Genomic DNA, 26333 nt, shown 5'->3' on the forward strand with positions numbered 1-26333 from the left:
CTTTAAATGTTAATACCAGCACTTTGAATTGGGCCCGGACCTGGACTGGCAGCCAATGAAGCTGGAAAAGGACTGGCGTAATGTGATTCAGGCTGGACATCAGGAAAAACTTCCTGACTGTTAGAGCAGTACGACAATGGAACCAGTGACCTAGGGAGGTTGTGGGCTCTCCCACACTAGAGGCCTTCAAGAGGCAGCTGGACAACCACCTGTCAGGGATGCTTTAGGGTGGATTCCTGCATTGAGCAGGGGGTTGGACTCGATGGCCTTATAGACCCTTCCAACTCTGCTATTGTAGGATTCTATGAGTCAAACAAAAACCTCAGGCGCGTGTATGACTCTCTTTTTTTTATCTCTAGGTTTTCCTTCCATCCCGGAACTTGCGTCCCTATAAACGTCGCTCTACACTTTCCCACGTCATCTCTATGGTGAAGCTTGTCCTCCACCATCTAGAGGTGTACTGAATGGTACAACGGAGGAGGGGGTTGGTGGCGCATGCGCAGTGGCGCCGCGCGAGCTGCTGTTTACTCCTCCTCCGGCGTGCGCTCGAGGCGGTTGGTGGTGACGTGTCCGGGAGGCGCGAGCCGAGGCGGAGGGAGGAGGGGGCGGAGCCAAGCGAGGAAGGGGTTGGAAAAAGGCACGGAGTCAAGGAGGCCCGGCCGGGATGGTCCTCGGCGGCGCCGGGAGACCATGGCCCTGCGGAGGCCGTCGCGGGACAACGGCGGGCGAGGTAGGGAGGAGGCCCGTGGTCGGGAAGGGAGGCCGCGGCCCGGTCCTTGGCCGGCGGGCGCCCTGAGGAGAGCGAGGCTGAGGCCTTTCCTGGGGCGCCTCGGCCCTGAGGGGAGAGCGGAGGGGGCGGGGCCTGAGGAAGCCGCGCCCACCCCCGCAGCGGCCAATCGGAAGGGGTGCTTCCGAGAAGGGGGCGGGCAATGAGCGACGTGCTCTCACCCTCCCCCCCATTTCACAGAAGAGGTAGGGGCGGGGCCACTTGACCTGGGGGGGGGCAGGCAGAAGTTCAACAGATGAAGCCTGTGTGTGTGTGTAACTTTCTCTCTCTCCCACCCCTAGGGTGACCATATGGAAAGGAGGACAGGGCTCCTGTATCTTTAACAGTTGCATAGGAAACATTCTTTCCTTAATATGCAGCCTTGAATCTCTGTTTTTGCTATTTTGTTTTAACTGTTTCAGTCTGTTTTTTATTTTCATTTTATCTTGTACACCGCTCTGAAATTTTTCAATGGGGAGCGGTATATAAGTATTATAAATAAATAAATAAAAAAGGGAATTTCAGCAGGTGTCATTTGTATATATGGAGAACCTGGTGAAATTCCCTCTTCATCACAGCAGTTAAAGCTGCAGGAGCTATACTAGAGTGACCAGATTTAAAAGAGGGCAGGGCACCTGCAGCTTTAACTGTTGTGCTGAAGAGGGAATTTCACCAGGTTCCCCATATATACAAATGACACCTGCTGAAATTCCCTTTTCAATACAACTGTTAAAGAAACAGGAGCCCTGTCCTCCTTTTCATAGGGTCACCCTACCCACCCCATCCTTGCCACGAAAGCAGCAACACAGAGAAAGAGTCTAGTGGCACCTCAAACGTCTAACACGTATAAGAACATCAGAAGAGCCCTGATGCTGGATCACCCTGAGGATCCATCTAGTCCAGCGCTCTGTTCACACAGTGGCTGATGAGGTGCCTGCAAGGAACCCACAAGCAGAACATGAGTGCAACAGCACCTTCCTGCCCATGGAAGGTGCTTAAAGGAAGCCAGATTCCAGCTGGACATCAGGAAAAACTTCCTGACTGTTAGAGCAGTGCGACAATGGAACCAGTGACCTAGGGAGGTGGTGGGCTCTCCCACACTAGAGGCCTTCAAGAGGCAGCTGGACAACCATCTGTCAGGGATGCTTTAGGGTGGATTCCTGCATTGAGCAGGGGGTTGGACTCGATGGCCTTGTAGGCCCCTTCCAACTCTGCTATTCTACGATTCTATATTCCCCAGCAACACTGCCTCCTATACTGGAGGTAGCACGTAGCTGTCAAAACTACCAGCCATTGGTAGCCTGTATTGAATGATGCCTGTGCCTCTAAGGGGTTACTACTTGTAGGAGCGAAATGGTTTATTATTGCACATATATTTAACCACTGAGGATATGTGTGTGTGTAAGAGAAAGGGCTTCTCCTCCCCTGACTGCTGCTCTCTTGGTGCCAGAGCTCTGAAGGCCTTGCATTCTAATTACTGACACCCATACAATTTAGTAGTAAGGAAAATAAAATGAGAGAGAGAGAGAGAGACCATTATTAAATTGTGTAATTCAGCTAGCACCTGTTCAGATTAACTAGCTTGTTAGACATAATTCGGAAAGGAATTGAAAGTGAAACTCCCAAGACCATACTGCCCTATGGTGCAACCACACTTGGAATATTGTGTTACAGTTCTAGTCACTGCACCTAAAAAAAGATATTGTAGAGTTGGGAAAAGTACAGAAAAGGGCAACTAAAATGTTCAGGGGGCTAGAGCAATTCCCCTCAGAAGGCAGGTTAGAAAAATGGTGAATAAGGGGAGACACGATAGAGGTGAACAAAATGATGTATATGGCGTGGAGAAAGTGGATAGGGAGATATTTTCGCCTCTCTCACAATACTAGCACCCAGTGAAGCTGATGGGTGGGAGATTTAGGAGAGATATACGGACGTTCTTCACAAAATGCATAGATAAAATCTGGAGTGTCCTTCCACAAGATGTAATGATGGCCACTAATTTGGATTGCTTTAAAAGAGGATTGGACAAATTCTTGGAGGATAAGGCTACTAGTCTTGATGGATATATTACTTCCAGTATCAGAGGGGGGCTATGTCTGTATGCACCAGTTGCTGGGAGATATGGGCGGGAGGGTGCTGTTGCACTCATGTCCTGCTGTGGGTGTCCTGGGGTCAGTTGGGTTGGCTCCTGGAGAAACAGAAAGTTGAACAAGATGGAACCTTGGTTTGATTCAGCAGCATGGTTCTTAAACATTTCGTTTATTATATTTCTGTCCCGCTCAATATCTGAAGAGCTATGGGTGGTTTACAAACCTTAAAAACCTTAAAAATACAATATTATACATAGTGTAAAAATTGTTTACACATAAACAGATAGCACACACACACACATAAATATATTTTAGCAATTTTAAACAATAAGAAAATCTAAGGCCTGATTAAAACCTTAGCATATGCTGCCAGATACCTGAGAGTAGAGGAAGATCTTAACCTGGTGCCAGAAAAATAACAATGTTGGTGCCAGGCCTGCCTTATTGGGTAGATGATTGTATAATTGTTCTATTACACAATTGTCCTTATGTACTTATTGACTGAAATCAGCCAGTTCTGCTGGGAGTGTTGTCATAGCCTGGATGCCCAGGTTTCGGCAGTGGCCAGGAGTTCATTTGCACAGTTAAAGCTAGTGCGCCAGCTGCGCCCGTTCCTAGAGATGTTGGACCTGGCCACGGTGACACATGCCTTAGTTACATCCCGTTTGGATTACTGTAACATGCTCTACGTGGGGCTGCCTTTGAAGAGTGTTCGGAAACTCCAGCTGGTTCAAAGAGCTGCAGCCAGATTGTTGAGGCCCAGCATTGGGCAAAAGGCAGGATACAAATAATAATAATAATAATAATAATAATAATAATAATAATAATAGCAGCTTCAGCATCTTACCAAATGTTTTAGCTCTGGTTACAGTTCTTCATGTTTTGAATAATTGTTCAAAACAGTCTAGTGCTGTAAATCCCCTGTGTTCTTCTACATTTCTGATTGCCATGGTAGTCATACAGGGTTGGTTTTTTTTACTATTGTTTATTAAAGCTTATGTAGGGATGAACTAAAACAAGTGAAATATAGTTGCACTTGGTGCCCAAAATTTTATAGAGCCCTTTGGCATTAAGCAAATATTGGGATCTTAATGCCCTTATTCATAACCTGAAATACTTGGCTTGAGTTGCAAGTACAATCAGCCACTCAGTACTTCTGTCTGTTTCCATCTGCTGCTGGAATACAAGGATCCACATGACTTCAGGGATCCCAGAACTAAATATGTGGTCGTTACAGCTTTGCTCTGGAGCCTCTTAGTTATCAACAGAGTACTGCTGACAGACCCCCTTGCTTTAGTGCTAGAAACAAAAATAACTTGCGTCCCCTTGCTCTGAAGAGGGCCAGGCAGTGTAACTTGGTGGAAGGCTTGAAAGGCCTCGTTTGCTTGTATCACTTTTTATATGGATGCCAAAGTGCAAGTATGGGTGTGTGTGTGTTTGCATTGGGGGTGTGAGCATGCACCAGCTGGTGTGGTGATTATTAGACCAGGAAGTCCCCGCTTCAAATCTTGGCTCAGCTGATAGTTTGTTGGATGGCTTCAAACAAGACCTGCTCTCCCTCCACCCACCCCAAATCTGCAATACAAGGATAACAGTGATAACTGATCTTTATGTCTGATGGTCTGTTGACCGTGTAACAATAAAGATTTGTCTAGGATAACTGATCTTACAAGATTGTTGTAAGGCATACAAAGATAATTCCTGAAAAGCCTTTTGGTCATTACGATAAATGACAGCTCCCACCCCAATATTGTAATTTATTTACTGGCTTTTCATGAGGAAGACTGGGTTCACACATCACAAAAAGCAATGGTGGTTCATCCACCATGGCTTATTGTGTCATCTACATGCCGTTTCTCCATCCATGGTGACTTTTTTAGTCAAAATAAGCCACCCTGATAAGCCATGGCTTGTAGTTAGGTTTATTTAAACCATCGTTGCTTATTGTGTTGTCTGACTCTCCACAGAGGCTTATAGAGTGGTTTAAAAATCGCCTTCAGAGTCGCTTGGCAAGCGTGGTCAAAACCACTGCCGCTACTCTGCTCCAGCCACAGATCTGTTTCCGAGATCTGCCTGGCCACACATGGCACTTGCCCCCACCCTAACCCTTCCCCTGGCAGAGTGCTCAGCAAACTCCCAAGGTGTCAAAGACCTTCTCAGTCGGGCACCAGCAACCGCGCAGGGTTTTCATTACGCAATGGGTGCCTCCCTACTAGAAGCTGTGTATGAGACCATTTTGGTGCGGGTGGGCAGTGGGGAAATGCGGATTGCCAACTGCTTAAAAGAAAACTAGCTTGGCCTGCTCTTATGCACCAAAGAGCAGCGTGTCATGAACTCCCTAATCAGAGTTCATGGACGCGGCCAGAAAATGTATGTTCTAGTGATGGCTGCACTACAGATCGCTGTGGTGGTGCAAGGAGAGGCAGGGATGCAAGTGGGCAGGGCTTTGAAACCCAGCTCGGAAGTGGGTGGGTGTCAAAGTGGCAATGCCAAGGAAGCTGGGATACCACCCCAGCAAGAGGGAGGAGGGGAGAGGGCGGGGGAAATAAGGTATGCGCAGTAGCATTGTCTGATCATGTGGGGGATGCAGTAGTTTATAAACTACTGTAAGTAATTTATAAGTTACTGTGAGTAGCTTATAAACCATCATGGTTTAAAGTGACGTGTGAACCCTCCCGGTCTTGGTGATTGGGGACTTTATTTGGTACTTCACACCAAAAGTTAAAAGAACAGCCTGGAAAAAGAGGAAAGTCCAAGCTGTATCCATAGTGCGAGAGCACCATCGACTTAAATTCCCCGTAGACAATCCAGGTTTCTTCTATTGCGAAATAACCTTTCAAGCTTGTTTTTATGGAGTTATCTTCCATTCCTTTCTTCCTGTGTTTATGACCTTGTGTTTTTCCTTTCATGCCTGCTGACATCCCACACGCTGCCATGCAGCATTCAGGGAAATCCCTGCCCTCTCCTTCTGGTTTTAGGATTAGGAATGTCAGGGATGGGGGAGTCATCGTAGTACAGCACAGAGAACTGCAGCATGGCACTATGGCAGCATGAGGGTCAGCGAGAGACTTGCCTGGAGACATTTCTCTTGCTACAGGAAACCCTCAAATTACAAAGCAGTTGTCGGAGTGACCGAGCACAGTAGGACAGCCATCACAGCTTCAGTGTCCTTATTTTTAGAATTTGGATCTAGCAATCTTCCTATTTGCTTGACCTACTTATTTTGGGATGCATTTGTGTCTAGGAGCATTATGCTCACTTTCTAAGCTCTGGCGTTATATTCTAGAGAAGTGGGATGCTTGTGGAATTCCATACCAAAACAACCCCACTACATGCAGCTGGAAATGCAGGGAAAATACACACATCCCACACCAACGTTTTAAAGATGATATTGCAAACTGGAGGGGTTCAGATAATTTGGGGAATGAAGCTTTTGGGTCTCCCTCCCCTTAGGTTGATTTGTGTTTTGAAGAATTTTCAATCAGAATGACAAGTAGTCTTCCCACGTCAAAGCCCTTCAAATCAGGATTGGTCCAATCAGCATTCAAAGACTGGGCTTTAAGATGCAAATAGGACAAACAGACTCTTATGAAAGAGGCCTCTAAATGCCAAACTGGTCATGCTTCCTTGTCCTTGACTCACTGAAGGCATATGAAAATAAAAAGGCAATTATCACTGACTTTTTCTTGGCTTTGATCAGATGTTTAGCAGCAACCTCAGCGTGAATGTGAAAGCTTTTAGGTCCTTTGGGAATCTGTTGTATAGTGCACCGTGCAGTTTATTTATTTATCATATTTATACCCTGCTCCTCAGCCAGAAAAAGACTCTCGGAGCGGCTTAACAATTAGTTAGCGAAAAAGACAGTCCCTGCCCTCAGGTTTACAGTCTAATAAAGACATGACACACAAGGAAAAGGAGTCCAGGAGGGAAGAGGGAAAGAGAGAGAGAGAAATTAAGTGGACCGGGAACAGGGCTGATGGGATTGTCCAACTGGAGCAGACCCCAACGTTTCCTCTGCCTGCTCCTGTCCTGTTGCACTTTCTTCTTCCCCACAGGGCCAAGATGACAGTTTGCCCTGTGGGGGCGGGGGACGAGTCCAACTGGATCAGGCCCCGATGTTAGTCACCCTGTTAGCATTTATTTGCTGCTTTACATGTTGGTCAAGTATCCTTAAATATATGTGCTTTAATAATGCTGTTGAACCTTGGCATGAGAGAGTGAAAAGAACGAATTGGGTAATTCCTAGCAACAGTGAAGTGCCAGGCACTACTGACGCAAGCATTGCCTAGTTTCTGCATGAAGCCCTAAATCAGTGCTGGAGCCCCAGTGCTTTGCCAGCGGAATGCCCCACGTTCTACCCCTGACATCTCCAGGTGGAGCTCAAAAGAATCCTGCTAGAAACCCTAGAGCAGGGCTGGGGCACCTCCATTTTGGAGACGTTCTCAGGGGCCACATTCCAGTGGTGGGCAGGGCTGAAGGCAGAGGGGCGGGGGTCAAAGGCAAAACGGGGAGGGCCCAATAATAATAATAATAATAATAAATATTTCTTATCCGCCTCTCCCTTTGGATCGAGGCGGGGAACAACATCAGAACAGGAATCAATACATCTTAAAAATTCATGATTTAACATTGCCGGAAAAGGCTAGTCCAAAGCTGCCTTAAAATCACACAGAGAGTTAATTTTACGAATCTCCTCCGGCAGGCCGTTCCACAATCTGGGGGAGACAGAAGAAAAGGTCCTCTGGGTAACAGTTGTCAGCCTAGTTTTAGCTGACTGAAGTAAGTTCTCCCCAGAGGACCTGAGTGTGCGGGGTGGACTGTATGGGAGAAGGCGATCCCGCAGGTAACCTGGACCCAAACCATTTAGGGCTTTAAAGGTAATGACCGACACTTTGTACTTTGCCCGGAAACTAATTGGCAGCCAGTGGAGTGATTTTAACGTTGGGGTAATATGCTCACCCCTAGATGTACCGGTGACCAACCTGGCTGCCATATTTTGAACTACTTGAAGTTTCCGAACTAGGCACAAAGGTAGCCCTATGTAGAGCGCATTGCAGAAGTCAAGCCTTGAGGTTACCAGCGCATGCACAACCGTCTTTAGGTCTTCTGATTCTAAGAAGGGGTGCAGCTATTATATTATTAATAATAATACCAACATATTAGATCTTAAATCACTTACTGCGTGCAACTGTGGCCGTAGCTAGACCTAAGGTTTATCCCAGGATTGTCCTGGGGTCAAACCTGTTCATCTAAGTGCCACACAGGGCATCCAGCGCTCAGGCAGGGACGAACCCGGCATGATCCTGGGATAAACCTTAGGTCTAGCTACGGCCTAAGCCTTAAGAGAGGCATTTCAAACTTTGAAATGTGCGGAGGGGGACTGCATACCTACTGGGAAGGCACCAAGCAATAGGTGTTGTGGCAAGGGGAAGTGGTGGGGCTATCTGGAGAAGCCAGGAGTGCCCAATTTGGCTCCCAGTCCGGAGATTTCTCAACCCTTCCCTAGAGAGCCATTGCTGCTCCACATCAACAATACTGGACCAGATAGACCAATGGTCTGACTCCGTGTACGTCAGCTTTTTTCATAGTTTGTAATTAATTTGCATGGGGTTGTGTGCCTATGTCAGTGTGTGGGAAGCTCTCTGTGTTGTAATTTTTTTTTATTGTATCCTGTTATTATTTATTTATTTATTTATTTATTTATTTATATAGCACCATCAATGTACATGATGCTGTACAGAATAAAACAGTAAATAGCAAGACCCTGCCGCATAGGCTTTCATTCTAATAAAATCATAATGAAACAATAAGGAGGGGAAGAGAATGCAAACAGGCACAGGGTAGGGTAAACAGGCACTGGGTAGGGTAAAACTAACAGTATAAAGTCAGAACAAAATCAAGTTTTAAAAGTTTTAGGAAAAAGAAAAGTTTTTAGCTGAGCTTTAAAAGCTGCGATTGAACTTGTAGTTCTCAAATGTTCTGGAAGAGCGTTCCAGGCATAAGGGGCAGCAGAAGAAAATGGACGAAGCCGAGCAAGGGAAGTAGAGACCCTTGGGCAGGTGAGAAACGTGGCATCAGAGGCGCGAAGAGCACGAGCGGGGCAATAGTGTGAGATGAGAGAGGAGAGATAGGAAGGAGCTAGACAGTGAAAAGCTTTGTAGGTCAACAGGAGAAGTTTATATCGGATTCTGAAGTGAATTGGAAGCCAATGAAGAGATTTCAGAAGCGGAGTTACATGGTCAGAGCGGCGAGCCAAGAAGATGATTTTAGCAGCAGAGTGGTGAACAGAAACCAATGGACTGATGTGAGAAGAAGGAAGGCCAGTGAGAAGAAGGTTGCAGTAGTCCAACCGAGAAATAACCAATGCATGAACAAGAGTCTTGGCAGAAGAGACAAGTTTGGACATTACAGGCACCTGTTAGGAGATGAAGGGCTCTTACATTGACTTGAGAGATCTTTTGGGTTCTCAGAAGACAGCTCTGGAGGTGGCTCTGAGAAAGAGTAGGCAAAACGTAGAACTGGATCTGCTGATTGATATCTGGATGAACGGCATTATACTGGCAAGGATTTCTGACTCCCAGATGTTTAACTATAGGAACATAACCTTCCCCGACCCCAATTATACTGCTGAAATAAAGAAAGCTTGGGGTAACCAGGAGTGGATTATTGTGTGGAAGGACTGTGAGCTCAGTTCAGTTCTGATATTCAAAATTCTTGAATTCTGAATGTATATCTTTTGCAACCGGCTCTAGTTGGTGGGTCTTGTGGTTTCAGTAAAAAACGAAGTAGATCTCACGAGCCTGAAATTCGGCTACCCCTTGCTTTTAGTGGCAGTTTTGTGGATAACACTAAATTGAAAAAAGATGGTGTGTGGCTGTGTTTGTGGTGCATAAAAAGTTTTATCTTCCAAAGTGATTCTCAAATAAAGGGTGTAATTTTTTTAAAAAAATGGGAGAAGAAATGCTAGCCAGTTTTGCAAAGGAGTTCAACCCACAACATTCTTACTAGCCTGCCTGATGTTCCTTGTGTCAAAGTTGGTCCACTTTATAGGCTATTGTTTGGTTCCTTCTGAAACAAGGTCATTGCTGTCCTCTAGGAAACAACATTGCCAGCCCCTAGTAAGCAAATCTGATCTCATGAGACTGCTATGCTTCCGTCTTGTCCCAATTCAGCTTTTGCCATTTTTTTTTAGTGAAGCCTTTGACTCTGGGCTGAGGCCCCTACCATTTGTGGGGGGGAAACTGCTCTTAAGACTGATTTGTACTTTTTTTATTATTATTTCTCTTGCAGATTGTGATTCAAAGAAGAAAAGGAAAGAAGCTGAGATCTATCAGGCCCTGAGCAGTGACCCTGTTGATGTTGCTGCCCTCAGGCGCATGGCGATTAGCGAAGGGGGTCTCCTGATGGACGAGATTCGCTGCAGAGTGTGGCCAAAGTTGCTTAATGTGAACACAGAGGACTTGCCACCTCCGCCAGGTGAAGGCACCTGGCTCTTGCCACTCAGGGAAAGACTCTGGGAACCTTTGAATGGGTGGGTTGGGGCATGGGGCCAGTTAGCCAAAGGAAACGCAGGCAAAAAACACAAGTTTGTGTTCTTTTCATGTATTTTCTTTCTGTAAGTGGAGCTCTCTCTTCTGATAGCCTTGGCTTTACCCTTGTTACATATTTAATGGTAGTAAAAGCAGATCCAGGAACGGTTTGGATTTGAAAGATATAAATACATTCCAGAGTGCTGTAAGTGTCTTCTCAGCTTCAGGCCCCGTTTTGGACCCATGGGCACATTTGGGAATTTGAGACGCTGCTGTGGGCACCACCACAAAATGGCTGCCACAGAAGATGTGGCTATTCACAGGATGGCTGCCACGGAGAGCCTGCCTAGACAAAAGTGAGCTGAAGAAGGTGTGTGGGTGGTAGAGATACAGGAGGGAGGGGGAAATACCCTAAAGGTAATTCAAACAAAAACTTTTTGAAGGGGCCCGGGAGTGTAGAGCTGCGTGGGCGCTCTTGGGGGTCCCCTGCAGGCACCACAGTGCCCCATAGGTGCCACATTCGGAGGCACCGCCATAAGTGGCAGGCAATCCATTTGGAGACGTGTCCGGTGCAAGTAGCTGGTGAAGGGCAACTGTTCAGCAGTGATGCCAGTGGCAAAGGGAGTCTTGCTCAGTGGTGGATGTTGTGGCAGAGAGCGCTGGGCCTCTGCTGTCTATGAGGTGTTGTTGTTTTGGAAATACCGAAGGAGGTGTCCAATCATTAAACTCGAGCTTAATGGCTCCCTGAATTTGTGGGGGTAGTTTCCATTCAAGAAAGTGAGACACACAGGCATCAAGGCATTCCAGTTTCTTATCCTGGGAAATTCCCATGATCTTCAGTTTTCGTTTTGATCATAGTCATCTCCCTTGGCTTTGAAACAAAGCAGAGGGGATTCATTCTTTACTTATTTATTACATTTTTATACCGCCCAATAGCCGAAGCTCTCTGGGCGGTTCACAAAGGTTTGACAGGGAGTCTTCCCTGAAGACCTGATCTCTCTCTCTTTCTCTCTCTCTTTCTCTCTCTCTCTTTCTCTCTCTCTCTTTCTCTCTCTCTCTCTCTTTCTCTCTCTCTTTCTCTCTCTTTCTTTCTCTTTCTCTCTCTTTCTCTCTTTCTCTTTCTCTTTCTCTTTCTCTCTTTCTCTCTCTCTCTCTCTCTTTCTCTTTCTCTCTTTCTCTCTCTCTTTCTCTCTCTCTCTCTCTCTCCACCTTTAGCCCCCTCTCCCCACTCCTCTGCCCTTGTCTTTGCCTTCCCCTAGCTACCCCTGGTCTCTGAATAGGACACCGTGAGTTGCACGTGCCCTGGCCTCCCCCTCATGAGATTCCCCTCTCGCCCACGTATTTAAAAAATAAAATAAAAATGTCACATGAGGGTTTCCTGTCTTTGATGCTTTTAATTCGTTTTCAACCCCCTCAACCACAGGCTCACACAAGCCAGGGATACAAGGCAGCGTTTTATTATGGCCCCTGCTTGTTTTGTTTTTTGTTTTAACCATTCTCTGCCTGTTTAGAAATGTATCAGGTGAGCAGGTGCTGGGGGAGGAGGCAGCAACGACCAGGCAGGCATTACTTTTTCCAGAAACGCTCCAAAGCTTCTGCAAGCATATTTGGCAACTACTGAGTTGGACCAGAGAGATGTTTTCCGTGTCCACCCTTCATAGAGCAGGTGTTTATTCTGTAGAAAATCTGTGCAGATGACGGGAAGCAAAAGTTTTAAAGGCTTGTTACTACAGTTACAACAGACAATTTAATGTAGGTTTCACCATGCCTGATAGAGAAGGTGATTCTAACTTTGCATGGTGGAAAAAAACAGCATTATGTTTTGCCATTGAGCCACACTGACCTTGTCATAGAATCATAGAATCATAGAATAGCAGAGTTGGAAGGGGCCTACAAGGCCATCGAGTCCAACCCCCTGCTCAATGCAGGAATCCACCCTAAAGCATCCCTGACAGATGGTTGTCCAGCTGCCTCTTGAAGGCCTCTAGTGTGGGAGAGCCCACAACCTCCCTATGTAACTGATTCCATTGTCGTACTGCTCTAACAGTCAGGAAGTTTTTCCTGCTGTCCAGCTGGAATCTGGCTTCCTTTAACTTGAGCCCGTTATTCCGTGTCCTGCACTCTGGGAGGATCGAGAAGAGATCCTGGCTCTCCTCTGTGTGACAAGCTTTTAAGTATTTGAAGAGTGCTCTCATGTCTCCCTTCAATCTTCTCTTCTCCAGGCTAAACAGGCCCAGTTCTTTCAGTCTCTCCTCATAGGGCTTTGTTTCCAGACCCCTGATCATCCTGGTTGCCCGCCTCTGAACACGCTCCAGCTTGTCTGCGTCCTTCTTGAATTGTGGAGCCCAGAACTGGACGCGATACTCTAGATGAGGCCTAACCAGGGCCGAATAGAGAGGAACCAGTACCTCACGCGATTTGGAAGCTATACTTCTATGAATGCAGCCCAAAATAGCATTTGCCTTTCTTGCAGCCATATCGCACTGTTGGCTCCTATTCAGCTTGCAATCTACAACAATTCCAAGATCCTTCTCATTTGTAGTATTACTGAGCCAAGTATCCCCCATCTTGTAACTGTGCCTTTGGTTTCTATTTCCTAAATGTAGAACTTGGCATTTATCCCTTTTATCAAGGTGTTGATAATCTCTGTTGTTGGTGTCTCACACTTCAGAGCGAACCACAAGCATTGATGGATACTGGCTAATAGGTGCAATTAAAGTTTTTGCGACTGTATTACATAAGCTCTCTCCTTAGTCTGCTGGCGCCAGATCTCTCCTTCGTGACCAGAATGGTTTTGTAACACTCTTCTATATCTGCTAGGAGAGGAACTTCGAGAAGACAATAAAGATTACCAGCAAGTGCTGTTGGATGTGAGGCGATCCCTCCGCCGCTTCCCTCCAGGTACTGTGAGAACTCTCTCTCCTATTTTGGTTTGTAAGGTGAAGCACGTGAACTGCGCTCCAGAATTAGCTTAGATTGAAACTGGCTTTTTTACTGCAACTTCCTCCAAACAGCCCTGGGGACTGCAGTCTTGCAAGGGTGCTGAACTTTTCCTGTCAGGCATCGTGACCCCCTCTTGCAGAATTACAGTTCCCCGAGCTCTTTGGTAGAAAGCTGTGATAGTTGAGCAGGTTCTGCTAATAACCTAGACACGCTGCTTGCAGTTGTGTGGCCATAGCAACGCCCCCGAGTTCCAGAACAAGCGGGTCTTTAGGGAGGCCTTCTCCTCCTGCCTTACCCGCACTGTTTTTCCTTACAGCCAATGGGGTGTCATAGAACTGATGCTGCTGCCGGCTTCCTCTAGCTCAGCCTTCCTCAACCTGGGGCGCTCCAGATGTGTTGGACTGCAACTCCCAGAATGCCCCAGCCAGCTCTGCTGGCTGGGGTATTCTGGGAGGTGCAGTCCAACACATCTGGAGCGCCCCAGGTTGAGGAAGGCTGCTCTAGCTGTTGCTTGCATCACACTGTGCATCACACTGTTCAGCCCCAAGTGAAATAGAAGGTGTTGTTGGTGTTTATCTGGCCCTTAGTCTGCTGAGTTTCTTTGCTTGCAGGTCTGGTACAGAGGGAACGTCTCCATACAGAAGGAGTGTGGCTTGCATCTGGTCTTGCTGCTGTTTCCCCTTATGTGGGAAAGGGTCTTGTGTGCTGCCAGAGGGTGTCTGCGTTTACTGAACATCAGACCGAGATATTTGTAGCTGAAATGTCGGGAACCCCAAAAGTAGATTCCAGTTTTTTTTTTCCAGACCACTTCAAGCCAATTAAAGTGTGTCACATTTTCAATTGCGACTCAGGTCAGCTAAATACATTAATATACGGTGCTGCCTTGTGCTGAGTCAGACCATGGGCCCATCTAGTCCACTTACTGCTAGAGATGTGAAGGCCCGGAAAAAAACCAGAAAATTTCAGGGAAAAAAACGGGTTTTTTTCCGTTTTTTCCCAAAGCCTTTTTTGTTTTTGTTTTTCTGAAAAATTGAAAAAAATGAAGAAAAAACGGAGTATGGAATGTTTTATTTTAGCATGATGAATAAAATGTTTAAGACAAGGTGTTCAGATATTTACTTCTCCAAATGATTTCTAAAAACTGTACAGGATCAGATTATTACAATGTCTGTGCGCCAAGGACAAGCAAGTCCTAGGTAGCAAACTGAGACTACAACTCTCCAATGCAAGGGGAAGACGCATTTCTGCCTCTAGGGGGCAGCACTGCCATGGAAGCAGAGACGGAAACTAATACTGATAGCGATAGGTCAGGAAATGAGTCTGATTAAATTTCATGCCTATTCATTGAATCTTTGTCCCTCCCCCCCCATTTTTCTCAGTTCTTTTTATGGAATGGGGGCTTTATGTCTTGACACTGGAGGACTAGCGGAGACAGAAATAATTTTCTTTGTTACTAATGTTGGTGGTTTCTTCAGTTTTTTAAAAAAAATTGTTTAAAATTGCCTGCTCCTCATAAACTGGCAGAACCAAAGAGGTTCCTTACAGTTCAGGTGTTCCTAACAGTTCAGGAGCTTGTAGCTCCATTTGTTACCAAAAAAAAGTTTAAAAAAAGGAAATTAAGTTTGTAATAATTGTTTGAATACACTAGTTTTAATATACCAAATGTAATAATTTTATGCCAAACCAACTTGGACATAATTGCATTTTATGTTCCTAAAGGAACAAAGTGACTTTCAATCTGTAAAAAGTGCTAATATTGCATTATTTCAATTTTTACGAAAATTAAAAAAAAACCAGGAAAAAAACAGGTTTTTCCATGGCTTCAAAATTTCCGGAAATTTTACATCTCTAGTTACTGCGTACTGTGACTGGCAATAATTCTTCAGGCTCTTGGGTAGGGTTTTCCCCAGTCCTGCTGCTCCTGGAGCCCTTTGCATTGAGAGATGCCAGGGCCTCAACTTGGAAACTTCTGCATGTGTTGACACTGAGCTGTGGCCCTTCCCACCTCAGTTCCCATGATAGGCTGACATTTAATGAACTCTAGACTGTCTTTTGATTAAATAAGAGTTACGTTACACGGGGAATGGGTCGCAGGATGTCCACCATCAGGCAGGGGTGCTGTCAAACTAAAATTACTAAGCTTTCTTGCAGGCCAGGCAATGGCGGTAAAAGTGCTTTATGCTTGTAATGTAGAGCTGCTGAACTTCCACAGTTTGGCCTTGCAGGATCGTGCAGAAGTTAATGGGAAGTGGGGATAATTAAACCCAGTAATTAAATCCAGGAGTCTTTTCTTAACCTTGCCTTCAGGCTCTTGCGTGCCCTCAGCCAAAATCAGGGAGCCCACTGTGGCTCCTCAAGCGTGACAGAGCTATTTATTTATTTATTTATTTATTACACTTCTATACCGCTCCCATAGCCAGGGCTCTCTGGGCGGTTTACAGAAATTCTAAAATTGAGATAAAAACGGGTATGCAAAATTTAAAATTCTAAAACACAGAACATACACACGTAAAGCATTAAAAACCGTTAAAAAAACTAAACATGTGGGTGATTAGGATGTGCCGCCATATGCCTGGGCGAAGAGGAAAGTCTTAATCTGGCGCCGGAAAGATAGCAGCGTTGGCGCCAGGCGAGCCTCGTCAGGGAGATCGTTCCATAGTCTGGGGGCCACCACCGAAAAGGCTCATTCTGGTGCGGCTTGAGGTGACCGGTCCTGTTGGGATGCGGGATGCTTCTCCCGGCTTGTCCGTTGCCTGACTGAAGCCCTCTTGCTGCTCTCTCTGCAGGGATGCCGGATGAGCAGAGGGAGGGGCTGCAGGAAGAGCTGATTGACAGCATCCTGCAGGTGTTGCACAGCAACCCACAGCTGCACTACTACCAAGGCTACCATGACATCGTGGTGACGTTTCTGCTCGTGGTTGGGGAGAGACTGGCAACCGCCCTCGTGGAAAAGCTTTCGACCCATCACCTCAGGTACTCCTGCCCGTGTTTGAGAGCACCCACGACTCAGTCCGTAGAGCAGAAGGAATCCCCACGGTTGTTGTGCAGGGGCAGGATGAAGCAGTGGCTGCCTTTCAGCTAGACTAGAGCATGATGCCACTGCCTTTAATAAAGAGTGAGCCACAAAGCAAAAATTATAGACGAAGGAAGAGGAACATGTTCAAGGTTCTCCTTCCAGGTGCAGGGGGCTCTCTTTGCCCCGAGTCTTCTCACACTCTCTGAGCTGATCTAGGGGGGGTTTCCAGAATTGGTTCTAGTATGGAGTTGCCTCACACCAGACTTCCTTCCTTTCTTTACTTTGGTTTGCAGCCTCCCGGTAAAGGTTAAACTCTAAATTCCCCGCTCTTAGCATCTGCTGGCCCCTCTCCCTGCCCAGCAAGAGAAGGGACACGTTGGCCTTTTTAGAGGTGGAAGCTGCACCCTTCCTCCTTCTCTCTGGGCTACATCCTCAGCATCCCTCCCAGGCTTCCTTTTTGAGAGAGAGAAAAATGCAACGCCACCCTTCCTCCACCTCCACTGCTCTACACCAAAGGTTCAGGCTAGAGGACATACTGCAGAAGCACAAGAAAGGTGGGAGCAGAGAGAAACAGGCTGGATAGATTAAAGTCCTCTGGGCAAAAGAAGAGGATCGAGTTGAGGGATGGAGGTTCTCCAGCCTTCCTCAACCTGGGGCGCTCCAGATGTGTTGGACTGCAACTCCCAGAATGCCCCAGCCAGCTCTGCTGGCTGGGGCATTCTGGGAGGTGCAGTCCAACACATCTGGAGTGCCCCAGGTTGAGGAAGGCTGTTCTAGTCAAATGGCGATGGCACTATAAGCAGTGTTGGAGAAGGGACTGGCATAATGGCCCCCAAAGATGAGTGGAGAATGTATTTCACTGTAAAGGAGATGGCAGCAAAAGGGTCCAAGGAGATTAAGAGAGGCAAATGAGTGCCTGGTGCTTTCCTCCCTCGCCCCATTTCCGTTCAGTCTTTGCCCTTTTTGAGACAGGACTGACTGCAGTTGGGAGAGGGAAAAGGGGTCATTGCAAGTTGCCTTGATGTACAACATTACGGCCCTGAACAAGTCAAGGCTGGGCTCTTGGAGGTATCACTCGCACTCCATCCCAAACTGTTAGAAGATGTGGCAAAGGTTGGAGGAGCGAGAGAGATGGGGGGAGGGAGGGAAGGAGTGGGGAGGGGAGGGGGAGAGGGAGAGAGAGGCTTCTTCAGATTCTGAAAACACCATTTCATCAGGGTCAGAAAGTTTGCTGCATGTAAGCTGCTGTCGGCAGTGAACTCAGAGGGTTTGTGTTGGTCAGCTCTGTGAGGAAAGCTGCAATGAAAATGGTACGTGATTCTGCTCAAGTCTTGAAGACTTGCCTTCTCTAAAAAGCAGAATGAAATGACTTTGTCAGTTTGGCTCTCCGGGGTCGCTGTGCATTCTGTTGCGACACCCCTCTGTTGCGTTCAAGACTGTCAGCGTGCAAGTCCCGCTGCAGGAAAGTTTCTGGCTGTCGGAACTGAAAAGCTTCCCATTTCCCTGAGCCAAGCTCTTCTCACTTCCCCGGGCAAGTGCTGCTTTGGCGACTCTTGGCTTCCGGTCTGCTTAGCGTCATTGATTATCCGTGCCTAATGGGAGCATAGGACTTTTATCAGTGTTGCATAATTACTTGGCTAATCCTACCTGTGTTGCCTGGCAGGGATTTTATGGACCCAACAATGGACAACACCAAGCACATCTTAAACTACCTGATGCCCATTATAGACCAGGTGAATCCAGAACTGCACGATTTCATGCAGAGGTACAAAGAATTATTGTGATTTCCCCTTTCTTTAACACACCTAATGGATATGTCATCCTGGGAAGGTCCTTCCTTGCTGCTCCACACCTGGTAGAGTTGCCTAACGTGGTTGAGCAATGACTTTTTCAGCACCCCACCCCACCCACCCAGGCTTCCATAGGGGAGGCAAAACCTGGAGAATATTTATTTATTTATTTATTCATTACATTTCTATACCGTCCAATAGCCGGAGCTCTCTGTTGTGAATCTGTTAGTTGCTTCCAACCCTTCCATGTTAATATCCTTCTGTATGATCCTGGGAGCAAAACTGGAAGGGGACCTTGAGATGGGACCATCCAAAGTATTTCTTATAGACGTCCAGTTCTGGAATATATAATTCGATGATTTAATACCTCATCTAGAGTATTGCGTCCCATTCTGGGCTCCACAATTCAAGAAGGATGCAGACAAGTTGGAGCGTGTTCAGAGGAGGGCCACCAGGATGATCAGGGGTCTGGAAACAAAGACCTATGAAGAGAGACTGAAAGAACTGGGCATGTTTAGCCTGGAGAAGAGAAGATTGAGGGGAGACATGAGAGCACTCTTCAAATACTTGAAAGGTTGTCACACAGAGGAGGGCCAGGATCTCTTCTCGATCCTCCCAGAGTGCAGGACACGGAATAACGGGCTCAAGTTAAAGGAAGCGAGATTCCAGCTGGACATCAGGAAAAACTTCCTGACTATTAGAGCAGTACGACAATGGAATTAGTTACCTAGGGAGGTTGTGGGCTCTCCCACACTAGAGGCCTTCAAGAGGCAGCTGGACAACCATCTGTCAGGGATGCTTTAGGGTGGATTCCTGCATTGAGCAGGGGGTTAGACTCAATGGCCTTGTAGGCCCCTTCCAACTCTGCTATTTAATGATTCTATGTTGAGCCTTGGCAATCTCCAAGGCAGAAGATGCCACAAACCCCCTTAGGTAGCTTGGCTGTTCTTGAATTGAACCATAGAATAGTAGAGTTGGAAGGGGCCTATGAGGCCATCAAGTCCAACCCCCTGCTCAGTGCAGGAATCCACCTTAAAGCATCCCTGACAGAAGGCTGTCCAGCTGCCTCTTGAAGGCCTCTAGTGTGGGAGAGCCCACCACCTCCCTAGGTAACTGATTCCATTGTCGTAATGCTCTAACAGTCAGGAAGTTTTTCCTGATGTCCAGCTGGAATCTGGCTTCCTTTAACTTGAGCCCGTTATTCTGTGTCCTGCACTCTGGGCTAATCGAGAAGAGATCCTGCCCCTCCTCTGTGTGACAACCTTTTGAGTATTTGAAGAGTGCTATCATGTTTCCTAATGTTTAATCTAAATCTACTCCCCCTGCAGTGTAAGCACATTACCTTCTGTGATCAGAACTATAAGAAACACTCGATTCTGTTTTCATCAGCCCCTTGTCCTCTGCTGTTTCTGAGTGCGGTTACTTTCAGTGGCCTTCTTGTTGGGCCCCAGTCCAAAACAGTGAGGAACAAAAAGGGATCTCCATAGAAAGAAACCTTAACCACCCTGATCAGGGCTAAGCTGACAATCCTGCTTGTTTATTTGCTCCCCTCTCTCGTCTTGTTGCTTTAGAGAAATGCCTGCCAATGCTTTGTTTTTCATTATTATTTATTTAGAACATTTTAATCTGCCTATCTGTGCAAAAACGTCCTCAGGTCAGGTAACGGTTACAATATTTTTTTAAAAAAACACTCAACACTTATTAAGTTTATAACATTAAGAATTACAGTACAATTAAAACAGAGGTAAAGCAACAGTATTAAAACTCACTTCAAAAGGCAGTGTCTGAAAATGTCCGCTGGAAGGGGGAACCCATAGCTGCTTCCCAAAAGACCAGGTAAACTTCCATGGCAGGGTGTTCTAGTATCTGACACCACCACCGAGAAGGGCCTTACGCTCTTGCCCAATAATATGCTGGATTGCATGACTAGGCTCCCAGTTCGGAGCTTTTAGTGCGCAAAAAAATGGTCGCCAGCCCGGAAGCATTTCTGTGCCAGTTTGAAACAGAGAGGCTTCCCCCCCCCTTTGTCATTTAAAGTGACATCCTGCCCTCAATATTTCACCAATCTTCTTGAAACGCGCAGGGTATGTAAAACCAGCATTTCTTTCTGGCAGGACTCCGTTTCAGAAAGATTGGTGAAATATTTTTCATTTTAGGATGCTAGAATGTCCCACCCCCAATAACTCCTTTTAACGTGGTGGAATGCTTTTTTTACTGATCATCCTTAACACAGGGAAACACTGCTGTGTTTCCCTGTAATAATAGGCACTGGCTGGGTTCACACAACACGCTAACCCACCCAGTGTGGGTTGTTGTTGAACCATGTTGTCTGAGCACGGCATGTTTTCTGCAGGGTGGGTTATTGTGTTGTCTGAACGCAGCACGTTTTCCACAGGGTTGCTCGACAACCACGCAGTGTGGTTTGTTAACCATCCTGAACAACCCAACAACAAGCCGTGGGTTCTCAGGGTGGCTTCTTCAAGGAAAACCACACTGCACTTTGACTTGAGTCTGGAAACCAATTAGTAATGCGTAAATGGTAGAGCATCAGAATTACAGATCCCCACTTCCAGGAAGTCTCTGTTGCTCTTCAATCTCTGGCTGGCAGTTCATTTTTAATAGGGGGTATATTTTGAATTGAGCAAAAGCTGAAGTTTTCAGCCATGGATTCCTCCTTGACATCTCCAAAATAATTGAACTACAAGGAGGAAACTAAGGTTACGGATATGTGGCACATCTACACGGAATAACGGGCTCAAGTTAAAGGAAGCAAGATTCCAGCTGGACATCAGGAAAAACGTCCTGATTGTTAGAGCAGTACGACAATGGAACCAGTTACCTAGGGAGGTTGTGGGCTCTCCCACACTAGAAGCCTTCAAGAGGCAGCTGGACAACCCTCTGTCAGGGATGCTTTAGGGTGGATTCCGCATTGAGCAGGGGGTTGGACTCGATGGCCTTGTAGGCCCCTTCCAGCTCTGCTATTCTATGATTCTGTGATCTTTTACCAGGCCTAGTCTGTGCTCTGTCACAAACCCTTGTCACTGCTGCGTTTTGCAATTTGGAGGGAGAGGACTGAGCGGATGGGCCGCTTTACCTTGCATGTTTTGTTTGTGTTTTCCACAGTGCTGAAGTGGGGACCATCTTTGCACTCAGTTGGCTGATCACATGGTTTGGACACGTCCTCTCTGACTTCAGACATGTGGTGCGGTTGTATGACTTCTTCCTAGCCTGTCACCCGCTGATGCCCATCTACTTTGCAGCAGTGGTAGGTGCCACGCACTTCAGCGCTGCAAGATGCACCCGTTGCTGGGGAACATGGGTGGGAGGGTGCTGTTGCACCATGTCCTGCTTGTTCATCCCTGGCCGACGGCTGGTTGGCCACTGTGCGAACAGAGTGCTGGACTAGATGGACCCTTGGTCTGATCCTGCAGGGCTCTTCTGATGTTCTTAAAATGAATTGAATCAGGCCGTGGGTTTAAAAAAGAAAAACATTGGGCGCATAGAGCAGGAAAACCAGCTATCTCCCCAGTGGCCTTTGCCTTATGCGCAGAGGTCCAGTCTCAGCTCTTGGTTCAAGAGAACAAGGTTGAGTCTGTAACAGAGGATCATCTCTTCTCCCCCCGCCCACCCACCCCCCGGGCTCCTTCTCAGTGATTTGAGCCCCTTTGCTGTGTCCAGGCAAGGTGGGGGCAGCTGAGGGCAGAAGGGTCTTGTAGAACATTTTAGCTGGTGGTCCAAGCTGTGGGGATGGAGAAGTGCATGTTGGAAAGGCAGGTTTCTCCTCTGTCGGAGTGGATGGCTTAGGAGCGCTCCGTAAAGGCGAGGGCTGACTACGGCTGTGCGCTCGGTGCGGGCTCTGGCTCCCTTTCCTGACAGCTCACACGTGGTGGTGGCAGGGCCACGTCTAGTTGCCTGGAGACCATTGTGGCTCACCACAGCTACCAGTCAAATGCCTAAACCCAAAGACATGTAGGGGCTCCACGTTATGTTCAAGACACCGTGCCATTTCCATGCTCCGAAATGCCAAATGGGGCACCCTTGTAAGAAGAGTCCTGGCGGCGTGCTTCAGCAGAGGCCTTTGGGTTCCTTATGGTGGTAGCCCTGGAAAAGAAAGGAAAGGAAAGGAACCTCTCGTGCAAGCACTGAGTCATTGCTGACTCCTAGAGGGACGCCTGCTTTTGCTGACGTTTTCTTGGCAGTCTTTGTAGTGGGGTGGTTTGCCGTTGCCTTCCCCAGTCACGGTTACCTTTCCCCCAGCTAGCTGGGTCCTCATTTTACCGACCTCGGAAGGATGGAAGGCTGAGTCGACCTGAGCCTGCTGCCTGAGAACCAGCTTCTGCTGGGATCGAACTCAGGCCGTGGGGAGAGTTTCGGCTGCAGTAACTGCCGCTTACCCCTCTGTGCCACACGAGGCCCTGGGGAAAGGGAAATGTCCGTGTCTTCCATCACCAAGACTGAGTTGCTGCTTTCTTCCTTCTGCAGATTGTGCTCCATCGGGCGCCGGAAGTTTTAGCCTGCGAGTGTGACATGGCTTCCGTCCACCATCTCTTGTCACAGATCCCGCAGGACCTTCCGTACGAGACTCTGATCAGTCGCGCCGGGGACCTTTTCGTGCAGTTCCCTCCGTCGGAACTGGCCCGGGCAGCTGCTCAGCAGCAAGCGGAAAGGTGGGTTAGGGGCCTCCTCAGCTGGCAGTCCGTGCCTTTCCCACATGTGTGCTCACACACACACGCACACACACACCCTTCGCACACTTTGGGTTTGGTGTTCGTGCCTGGATCTGCACCACTGTTACAGAAGGAACACGGCTAGCTAGTCCTCAGCCAAGCCCTGCAGCAGGACAACTCTGTGCTTGCTATTTGCCCTTGAGGAGCAGAGATGAGAGTTGTTGCCCTCCTTTTGGGGAGACCTTAGCAGAATTGAGCTGGGATGGCTCTTCAGGCCAGGGCAACTTTCTAAGTGGCCGATGAGACCACATCACGCCAGTCCTTTTCCAGCTTCATGGGCTGCCAGTCCAGGTCTGGGCCCGATTCAAAGTGCTGGTATTGACATATAAAGCCCTAAACGGCTTGGGGCCAGGCTATCTGAAGGAACGCCTCCTCCCGTATGTACCTGCCCAGCCCTTAAGATCATCCTCAGGGGTCCTTCTCCACGAGCCCCTGCCAAAGGAAGTGAGGCAGGTGGCTACCAGGAGCAGGGCCTTCTCTGCTGTGGCATCCCGGCTGTGGAATGAGCGCCCTAAGGTGGTTCGCTTGGCACCTACATGATATTCTTTTAGACGTCAGGTGGAGACCTTTTTATTCTCCCACCATTTTAATAGTCTATAAATAAATTTTAACTTGGTGTTTTAAATTCGTAATTTTGCATTGTTGCTCTTTTTATCTGGTTGAGCTTTTATATTGTATTTTATATGATGGTTTTATACTGTTTTTTATACTTTGAATGTTTTTAATTTTTGTGAACTGCCCATTGGGCGGTATAGAAATGTAATAAATTAATTAATAAAGTGTCCGTGGGAATGGAGCAAGTCAGATAAGTCCAAGTGTGATCTGCTCCGCCCTGCCCTTGTCGGAGAGTTGGGCTAATCCTCACGGAGGTGACTTTCCTCCTCAGTATTCACATAAGGAAATCTGATATTGTGAAAGGGCACGGTCTAGCAGTTTACCAAGTTCTAAAAAACGAAACAAAGATGGAGACCACAAGACCATTTTACCAGATCTAGTACAGGGCAAGGGTCCGCTTGTGGTCCTCCCTCCTCAAAACGGTCCTTACGAATTAGCCTAGAAGACAAATCCTAGGCAGAACCCCCCACTTTGAGGTTGTCTTCTGCACTTCGAGGAAGCCATGTGTCCCCCCGGTCGCCCGGAATGACGCGCCCTGCCTCCTTTTTCTTGTTCCCATCCAGAACGGCTGCTTCCACCTTCAAAGACTTTGAGCTGGCTTCGGCCCAGCAGCGGCCCGACACCGTTCTCCGGCAGCGCCTCAGAGATCGGCTCCGTACCGAGGAGCGGGCGAAGTTGCTCCTGGCGACCAAACCGAGGACCAACCGTTTTGTCAAGCTGGCGGTGATGGGGCTGACGGTGGCCCTGGGTGCCGCGGCGCTGGCCGTGGTGAAGAGCGCGCTTGAGTGGGCACCCAAATTCGAGCTGCAGATATTCCCCTGACCGCCAAGCAGGAAGTTCCCCTCTGTCGCATTATGCTTGGGTGCCCGTGTCTGCAGAAGGAAAACTGGGCTTTCCGTGGTCTGCTCCCCTTCCTGCCCCCAGGTCCGGCCCTGCTGCGATTCCGCTTTCCAGCCCCTGAGTGTTGACCACCCTTCTGTTCTCCTTCCCAAGCACCCAGAATTTCTTAGGCGTGTCTTCGTCGGGAAAGCGTGAAGGAGCCTTGGGCTGCTACCAGGCTGGAGTGCCTCAACTTTGCTGGGTTTCCTGCCCAGTTGGTGGACTTGTAACCTGGTAGTGACTGAGCAGTTGCCGCTCCATGGCTGTTCCCTTCTCCCTTCACCTGCTTGGTGAAATGGGAGAGGAAGCAACACGGAGTATTTTCAGGGAAAGTGTTTGTTGCTTCTGAAATATTAACTGGAACGGAGTGACGGGAGGCGGCATGCCTGGGATACATTTTCAGAGGTGTTCTCCCCTTCTTTGCCTCACGACTCTTTGGTGGCCTGCATTTCCAAATCTGGAAGTGGGTGGGCAAAACTCTAGGACCCAGCTAGACTCCTGCTTGTTTCTGCTGTTGAGGTCTACTACAAATTGGTTAATGTTGTTATTTCTCCAGGCTGGCAGGCATGCAGCTGAAACAGAGTGTGTATGAATAGGTTCAGTTTTGGGGAAGAGGGTAGCTGTCATACAGCTGCACTCCACAGAACTACCTATTTTGGCCGGGATTGATAGTACTTTTGCACCTCTGAATATGTTCCATCGTGACTCTCAAAGTTGTTTTATGTTTCTACAATCTTTTTTTTAAAAACAATAGTAAAAGCCATTTCGGTTTAAAATGGAGCAGGGGGAAAGGTTGTGAAATTTAATTATTATTATTATTTATTTAATAATAATAATAATTAAATTTCACAATCTGCTGACAATTGTCCCTTTAAAATACCTTGGCTACTAACAGAAAAATAGACATCGCATTGTTCTATGTGAACGATTCTCCCAGGACCTGCCAACTAAATCCAAAGTCCCACGCACTCCGTAGATACCTCTACCTCCTTCCTCTGCTAAAAAAAACCCTCTCACAAGTGTCCTTACCTAACCTACACCACTGACTGTCGTTTCTCTGGCGGCAGCCGTGTTCTTGGCAATCCCTAAAACAGCCTGTTCATCTGGGCAGGAACTTCACAGGGAGACTCCGCTGTCCTGAGGACTGAGGAAAGTCACTCTTGATGACCAAAGCAAGGATCACCTGCTTCGTCAAGCTGGCAGGACGGGCTGAGGCTGGGCGCAGCGACGATGGCTGGGGTGAAGAGTGTTTGAGCAGCGAATCGGTTACTGAGGTCTGCGGCTTTTAAGCACCGCAATGAACCCTTTCCTGCAGCAGCAGCTGAAATCCAAGTAATTCCTCATGTGCTCCCCAGGGTGGAGGATGAACAGACCTTGCCGTTTCGAAGCAGCAGCTTCTAGAGGAAGCCACAGTGCCTGCAGCCCATAATGACCTGCACAGTAGAAAGACCTGGAACGGACGGGTGCATCATGTGTTTCTTTAAAACAATGGCCTTGCTGAATTCTGCTGCGTAGTGGGATTTGCATACACACAGGAAGAACGGTGTTAAAGGAACAGAGAAACCCCTTTCCCCTTTGTCTTGCTGGAACTCTCTTTTGGACAAGCTTCGGACTTCGCCCTACAAGTACCTTCGACCGTTCCTCTGGCTGGATTGTGCCTGTTGTTCCAAACAAATCATTCAACTAATAGTGTCCTTTTCTTCTCAGATGCAGCAGTGGACTTCAGCTGTGTTGTGGGGCGTATCAGCCCAGCCGAACCAGTTTCCCTCCCGGAACCGTTCCCTCTAATGTACACCTGCTGCTAGAGGGGACTGCTGACACCCCAGTCCCAACTGCCACGGATCCGTGCGCAGTGCAGTAGTATCGCAAGGAAATGGTGGGAATGGAAGAGCAGCAGAGAGAAAAGTGGGCGGGGGCGAAGTGAAATCTTCAGTGATCTCACTGACCTTGCCTTGGGCTGACTTGATGCCTCTTGAAG

At 47.6% G+C, this 26333-nt stretch overlaps 1 protein-coding gene across 2 annotated transcripts; it reads left to right on the forward strand.

Annotated features, from left to right (window-relative positions):
• Positions 1 to 625: 625 nt before the first annotated feature.
• On the forward strand, positions 626 to 25091 carry TBC1D20 (TBC1 domain family member 20). 2 transcript variants are annotated; one of them, XM_063147414.1, is made up of 8 exons: positions 626 to 730; positions 10147 to 10332; positions 13206 to 13286; positions 16115 to 16301; positions 18008 to 18109; positions 21258 to 21399; positions 22617 to 22801; positions 24040 to 25091. In XM_063147414.1, exons 1-8 carry the CDS (start codon positions 691 to 693, stop codon positions 24296 to 24298), a joined length of 1182 nt encoding a protein of 393 aa, XP_063003484.1. In that variant the 5' UTR covers positions 626 to 690; the 3' UTR covers positions 24299 to 25091. The 2 variants fall into 2 exon arrangements, with proteins under 2 accessions (XP_063003484.1, XP_063003485.1); XM_063147415.1 differs by lacking the exon at positions 18008 to 18109.
• The last annotated feature ends 1242 nt before the right edge of the window (positions 25092 to 26333 follow it).

Source organism: Elgaria multicarinata, chromosome 1 (assembly GCF_023053635.1).
Source record: "Elgaria multicarinata webbii isolate HBS135686 ecotype San Diego chromosome 1, rElgMul1.1.pri, whole genome shotgun sequence".
Lineage (NCBI taxonomy): Eukaryota > Metazoa > Chordata > Lepidosauria > Squamata > Anguidae > Elgaria > Elgaria multicarinata.

Excerpts from the sequence above, each read along its gene's own strand:
- TBC1D20 (XM_063147414.1), top strand. The coding sequence starts at position 691 with ATGGCCCTGCGGAGGCCGTCGCGGGACAACGGCGGGCGAG. Across the intron at positions 10,333-13,205 it reads GGACTTGCCACCTCCGCCAG|GAGAGGAACTTCGAGAAGAC; the intron begins GTGAAGGCACCT and ends TATATCTGCTAG. Across the intron at positions 22,802-24,039 it reads GCTCAGCAGCAAGCGGAAAG|AACGGCTGCTTCCACCTTCA; the intron begins GTGGGTTAGGGG and ends GTTCCCATCCAG.